We start from the raw sequence: 7284 nt of genomic DNA, 5'->3' as shown, positions 1-7284 counted from the left end.
TTGAAGAGTAATTAACACTTTCATAATTTTTGCTTACTGGCAAAGAAGTTGAAGGAGAACGGATAGTGTAATGGTAGGGGGTGTTGTCTTGCAGTACCATCTAAATATAAACTGCTGCATCCTCCTGTGGGTCCACACGTGATCTCACCTAGGCTTGGTGTCCCTTCCAGATGCTCCCCTCCCCTTGTCTGGGCTGTCTCCTATGTGAATTGGCTTCCACCACAGAGGTCTTTTTCCATTTTCCCCAATTCCTGTCATTATTGGCTATACCATTCCCCAAGAGCTTATCACCTTACTGCAGCCGCTCCCTTACTCCCTACACCCTCCCCTTACTCATAGCCAACTTTTCTATGGGATCTTTCCTCTTACGCCCTTGGTCCTCTCCATCACTCTGGCATCATGAGAGCGCCTCATCACTTTTTCCTGAGAAGACCCTTGATGAGCTAGCTCCCTTCCCTGCCTCCAAAACTGTGAGCTACAAAGGTGAGCTAAGACTGTTTACTTGTTTCTGAACAGTGGTCCTGTCGCCATTGAAATAGCTTCCAAAGTGCGGTATAGTCTTCGAATCTTATTTACATACTTTGTTATAACAAGAGCTAATGTTTGTTGTGTGCTGACTCTGGCCAAGCACCGTTTGTTCTAAGTGCTTCACCCACATTTACAACTTAACCCATACAACCATCCTCTAAACTAGACACTCTTATTAGCCCTGTTTTACAAATAAGAAACCAGGCCCAAAAATGTTAACTAAACTTACCAATGTCACACATATCCAGTAAATGGCAGGGCCAGCCTTTGAAACCAAGGTGTCTGCTATCACAGCCCCAGTTCTGAACTCCCTATATATTATTTTGCTTATCACCCAGTGGTCTGTCTCTTGGGGAGGATGGCACTCATATTGTTCCTATTTTATAAATGGAGACTCAGAGATGTAGAATGACTAGCCCGGTGTCACACAGCTCAAAAGGGACAGGACTTGGATGCAATTCCAGCTCTCTTTGTCTATACTACGTTGCCTCAGGTACAGACCAAAAGGGGGACAAGCTTTTTTCAGCTTCAACCATTTATTTCACGTAAAATTTAACTGTCTTTAGAGAACTCAAACCCTTTTGCTGTCAGAGAGAGGATTCTGGATTAGGGTTGTAGATTCCTCCTATAATTTATGGTACACAGCCATGAAAATAATTCAGTGCCTGAAGCCTTAAGAATAATCAAAGTCGGCCTGAAGGCAACCAGGCATTAGCCTCATGACAGTCAGAAAGAAGGAATTTGTAACAGGTTCAATTCTCTTCCCTCCTGCTCCTCCTTTGTTTACCTGTACATGAGGGTTCCAGGAATAACGAGCTGGGTTTACAAGCAGCAGGTGCTTCTGCCTGGCTCCTCTCCTGTGCAGACAGAGGCAGCAGCAGAAAAATAGTAACTGTCTTCATATCTGTACAACACGTGACTGCTGATAGAGCGCTCTGATGTCCTGTGTCTCACTCGACTCACAACAGGGAGAGCAGATCTTATTAACCCCATTTTACTCATAAAGAAGGAGAACAGGTGGCTTTTTGGAGGTCACAGCTAGCTAGTGTCAGGAATTAAAACCTGCATTTTCCACCCCAAACTGGGGGAGCACCTAGGAGAAGGAGGAAGGAGATGAAGAAAGAGTTTAGGTCTCCCATGATCTGGGGTGCCCCCTCCAACCAGCCTCTGAAATGGACAGTTGATGATCATGTGATGAGCAAGGCCAACACGAGCTTAAACCCCACCCACCAATTGGACGACCTTGAATGTTGCCTTGGAGAATTGGTTTAGCCACCATTTCTAGGCTGGAACCTTTTTCATTCCTCTACCCCTCTAGCGGTGGATGATGAGTTTAGAACTGGTCAGTATGAATGACTGTAGAACCCCTGGGATTATTTTAGCCTCTCAACTACTTTTCTGGGCTAGGTGACTTTTCTAAGTTAGATGAAAATATTGCTAGCTGAGGCTCTGGTTCCATGAGTCCTTACTTTGCTGACTATTAGAAGTATTCCAAACATTGAGATGCTGTAATGTACTCAGGAAATCTGAAGCATAAAGAAGATTGGGTGACATGGGAAGATAAACTGGCTTTTGATCCTAAAATATTAATAAACTGTATGTATATGCCTAGTGATTAAGATTTGGAGAGCTTTTCTCCCTTACTTTAAAAAGGACCATCAATTCATTTCTGTAGGAGAGAAGTGGGTTAACTTCATGGACGTGGAAAAAAAAATGACAATGTCTTCCACTGTTACTGGGCTGTGTCAGGATTTCACAGCAAGCAGCCTCAATGTAATTCCACACAAGGAGAAACTGTTGTCCAAGTAATTCACATGAACCATCTTTTGCCAGCTTCAGTTTTGTTCACAGGCAAATACAAAGTCGAAAAATAAATGCAAAGAATGATTTCTGATTGTCACTGGAGTGCAAAATAGATGCTTAGATCCTCACCCTATGGATGGATTTTTCTTTTCTTTTTCTGAAAATACACCAATCATGTATTGTGTTCAACCAAAGATAGAATTGGGGCTGGGCTAACTTCTCTGGCTTGAAACAAATATTTGGGCTGAGTTGAAGCTTATTTCCTCTTCCTCAGGGTTTTTCTCCCCCCCGCCCACCTCCACTTTCCAATTAGCCTGATCCATATGCCTTTCTAACATATAGCCTGCATTTGCTGCTTTCTATAATCTTAGTTCTATATTTTTAATTATATGTCTTAATTTGAATATATCCTAAAACTCAGCAAAGAAGTTAAAAGGATAAACATCAATTTGGATGTAATTTTAAAAAGGATGAATCTAAAATCCAAGTGGAGAAACAGAAGAAAAAAAACTAATGAAAATTGAAGAATAGGTATGAGAAAACTTGGTTTTTAGAAATGGGTTATATTTATGGAAAATGAGTTTTGAGATAAAGGAGAAGGAGTAAAACAAACTTGTACCAATATTAGTGTATTTGGGTAACTCATCATTTGCTACAGTCTATTGTTATTTATGTAAATAGAATGTGTTTATCCAAATAGACTGCTAGCTTCTTAAGGGTAGAGAGAGTATCTTACTTTAAAAATTAAGGAGTATTTGTCCCGCTCAGGGTCTAACAGGCCTCCTGCCAAGAAGCTTGGTACTTCTGATTGGGACAGGAAAACGACCCAGAAGGGGTCCAGGTTCATAGAAAACTTCCTTCCAGGCACTCTCCCCAGGGATCCACTTCTCCACCCCAGCCACAGCTGTGCACACCCTTCCTGCAGCAGGCCTTGTCCCTGTCAGCCCCTTTCACTGACATCATGCTTCTACTTTTCTCTCTCAGAAAAAGGGAAGATCCCAGCTTTGCTCCCAGTCTCTGAAAAATGCACTCCAACCTTTGTATTTTAAGGATGGGTACTGACAGCAACTGTGGGCACATGAAATTAGCCAGCACTGAAAGTGTTTGGGGGGCCCCAGAGCATCTCCAGCCAAGGAAGGTGGAGACTCAGAGGTTAATATCATGTCAAGAGTTTCATGGGTTCCAAGCCTGGCAGAAAGTGGCCATAGCTGTCTGCCTTCCTGAGGGGAAGTGGGCTCCAGACCTGTGTACCCTTGGCAGGCATGGTGCAATGCAATGCATTAACTCTCTGATTGATCTAAAAGATAAGGAGTTCCTGGAGAGTATATATGAAGACAATGAAAGAAAATCCACAAGGTGCATTGTGCCACTGAACCCTAAATCAAGTGTATTGTAAGTCCCCTACATATGAACCTTCAAGTTGCGGACTTTCAAAGATGCAAATGTGCCTTCACATGTGCCTTCACATGTCCGATCACATAAGGTGTGAGTGAAATTGCCCCTCGTCTCCTATTGCTGACGATCCTTCAGCTCTATCATCTCCCACCTCCTCTCCCACCTCCAGTCAGTAACTCTTCTTGCCTATTCACTTGATGCCATCCCTGTATGCCAGCTGTTGTACTGTACCACTGTACTTTTCAAGGTACTGTAGTGTAAGACTTAAAATGTTTTCTTTACTTTTTGTGCTTATTTGTTTTTTTATGTATTATTTGTGTGAAAAGTATTACAAACCTATTACAGTACAGTACTCTATAGCCAATTATGTTAGTTGGGTACCTAGGCTAACTTTGTTGGACTTGCGAACAGATTGGACTTACGAACGCACTCTCAGAATGGAACTTGTTCATATGTATAAAGGGTTCCTGGAGAGTATATACGAAGACCATGAAAGAAAATCCACAAGGTGCAGCATGCCACTGAATCTAGAGTATGAGTAATAGAGAAATCATATACAGAGGAGAGGGGAGGAGAACCCCTGCTCAGGTTATGGCCCTCCCCGTATACCGCCTTCCAGCTCCTGCAGGCCTTCTCCTCCCCTATGGAATGACAGGTTAGGGGGTCTGAGGGTGTGACACACTGAACAGAAGGCTGTCCAGTCTCTGTCTGCCTGTTGTGGGCTGATTGGTGCCCTGTTCCCCAAAATTTGTATGTTGAAGTCCTAACCCCATTACCTCAAAATGTGACTGTATTTGGAGACAGGGCCATTGAAGAGGTAATTAAAGTACAGTGAAGTCATATAGGTGGGCCCGAATCCAACAGGGCTAGTGTCTTTATAAGAAGATAAGAGAAGGACACAGAAAACACAGACAGAGGGGCAGCACCTGCAGGTCAAGGAGGGAGGCCTCAGAAGAAACCAAACCTGCTGATGCCTTGATCTCAGATCTTCCAGCTTCCAGAATTGGGAGGAAATAAATTTCTGTTGTTAAGCAACCCAGTCTGTGATATTTTGTTATGGCAGCCCTAGCAAGCTAATAAAATACCTTAACACTATCCCCAGCCCTTCACACTTACCCTGTACTGGCCATAATTAACTAAGTGTGGTTCCTTGCGCTCACCATGGTTTCTCCTCCTCGAAATTTTTGCACCTGCTCTTTCCTCTGCCCTTACCTCCCCTTTCTTCAGCTGGCTTACACCTACTAGTACCTTAAGATCTACCTAAAGTGTCACCTCCTCCAAGAAACCTTTAAGTACCCTCCCCCTACTGCCCTCCCAACTCCCTCACTGCCTCCCTACCACTACATCCCCTTACCACCTAGGCCAGCCTCTGCCCTAGCATTTCTCCCACTGTTGAGGATACTCACTGCACTTCTCCCCGTCTAGACTGATTAGTGTCTTTCAGGTCCATATTTCTGCCCCCTGCAAGAGCCAGGACCAGAGTGGTCAGTAACTAGTATTGGCAAGAGAAAAAAATGAGTGAAAACACAAGAAAAAGTAACGCTTCCCCACCTGATGCTTCAGATTCTAGCTGAATTTGAAAAGGAAGTGGGACAGATAAGATGTGGATTCACGCAAACCAAAACTAAAGTTGTGGGATTGGAATCTGATTTTGAAGATCAGAATCAAAATTGCAGAAAACCCAAACAAATGATATAGAATCAAGCTAGAGAAGTTTTCTCTCAATGTAGAGAAAAGAAACAAAGATTACAAAAAAGATGAGAGAAAAGTTGTGTGATTTGGTAGATCAAAAGTAAAGACTTAATATATGGATAAGAAGGACCCCCTCAAGGAAGATATAACCAGAGTAAATGATGTTGCTGCAATATTGAAGAAAAATAATGGAAGAAAAATTTTCAAGCTGAAAAAAGAGGTAGAATGCACAATTTAAAATAGCGTACCATTTCCAGGTAAAATTTCCCTGAAGAAAGATGCACAATTCGATAAAATCTAGCAAATTTGTTTGAACATAAAGGATTTTTTAAAAAAATTCTATAAATATCCAGACAAAACATTAAAGTCACTTAACATCAAAAGAAAACAGGCTGATTTGAGAATGTATCACATGACTGAATGCCAGATGAAAATGGAGCAAAGTCTAAATGGTACTAAGAGAAAATGCTTATGACTCAAGCTGAAATGTTAATTAATTTTCAAAGAAAAGAAAAAAGACATTCTTAGTTATTCTAATCAGGAACTCAAAAAAGATACCACCCATGCACTTTTCTTGAAAAATTTATGGAAAGACAGTTTCGAATGGAACAACATATTAATTAAAGACAAAAACTAAAGAACAGCAAAAGTGGGTTCAAAAACATTGTGACAGTCTGAGCTAAACGTATAGAATTAAGTTTTTAAAAATTCTGTAAATAGAATATTGGTACAGATGGAAAGTTTTTTGTTGTTGTTGTTACTTCTTAAAATAACTAAAAATAAAACTAATAATAAATAGGTTTATAATTCCAAATGATATTGCCAAAGAATGGAGGAAAGACGGGTATGTGGGGAATTAGAAGTGTACTAAATTCCTCATCTTATAGAAGAAGGAATCAAATTATTACATTATTCATGAATTTGATAATTAGAGGACCTATGTATTCAAGTGTGATTTTGAAAAACCTAATTAGAAGAATTCATAATAGAATGTATACTTGTAAAAATGGGGAAAATAAAAACCAAGAAAAATTGTACTTTGGGAAGAAAACAGAATAACACAGTGGTTCAAATCAAGATCTTCTGAGTCAGGGAAATCTGGTTTTGAAAGTGGTTCTAGCATTTACTAATGTTGGTCTGGAAAATTTACTCACCTGCTCAGAGCCTCTCTTTTCCTAAAACTTGAATAACATGTACTTCACAGGGTAGTTGTGGGGATTACAGGAAATCTTTGTCTAAAGAAATTAGTCCAGTGCTTAGCCTAAGCATAAATCAAAAAAAAAATGAGTTGTTGGCAACCGAACCAGTGGGGACTGGGTCACCCTGAGCTGGGGTGGTACTGAGATGCTGACCAGGTTCCTTGCCCTGCACTCCCAGGAACTGGCCAGAAACTGGATTTCCATTGTGGGCACATGGGGTGCGGTGGGCACTGTGGGGCTGCCGTGGTCCACCGACTGGTGGCTGATTCTGGACTGGGTGACCTACATCAAGGGCAAGTTTAAGAAGGATGATTAATTAAACTGACCCCCCCACACACCAGGTCCCTCTGTTATCTGATGGTTCTGCCTCCTTCCATCTGCCTCTGGAACAGCCCACGCTCTCGGGATGGACCTTGAAGTTTAAAAAAAAAAAAAATCGACACGTTGATTGGTGTTGCTGTGCTTTTTGTCTTCGTTGTCACTTACAGTAAAGGATTGAGAACGCTTGAATCTCCCTGGTGCCCCACCTCAGGGAAGCTCTTCCTGAGCCCACTCCTCAGTTGTGTCTGATCTTTTAAAATTTTTTTGATTTGGCTCCTGTTCTAGATTTCTGATCGATTGCACAAACTTGATGTTTAGAATGTTCCTTTCTTTGTAAGATGAACTT

At 41.5% G+C, this 7284-nt stretch overlaps 1 protein-coding gene across 1 annotated transcript; it reads left to right on the top strand.

The window, feature by feature from the left end:
• Positions 1-6762: 6762 nt before the first annotated feature.
• Positions 6763-6933, top strand: LOC116749194 (cytochrome b-c1 complex subunit 10-like). The gene has a single exon (XM_032623300.1). It carries the CDS (start codon positions 6763-6765, stop codon positions 6931-6933), a length of 171 nt encoding a protein of 56 aa, XP_032479191.1.
• The last annotated feature ends 351 nt before the right edge of the window (positions 6934-7284 follow it).

The sequence above is a fragment of the Phocoena sinus genome, chromosome 2, assembly GCF_008692025.1.
Source record: "Phocoena sinus isolate mPhoSin1 chromosome 2, mPhoSin1.pri, whole genome shotgun sequence".
Lineage (NCBI taxonomy): Eukaryota > Metazoa > Chordata > Mammalia > Artiodactyla > Phocoenidae > Phocoena > Phocoena sinus.
Note: the sequence above shows the minus strand (reverse complement) of the source record. Positions and strands in the feature narration are given on the sequence as shown.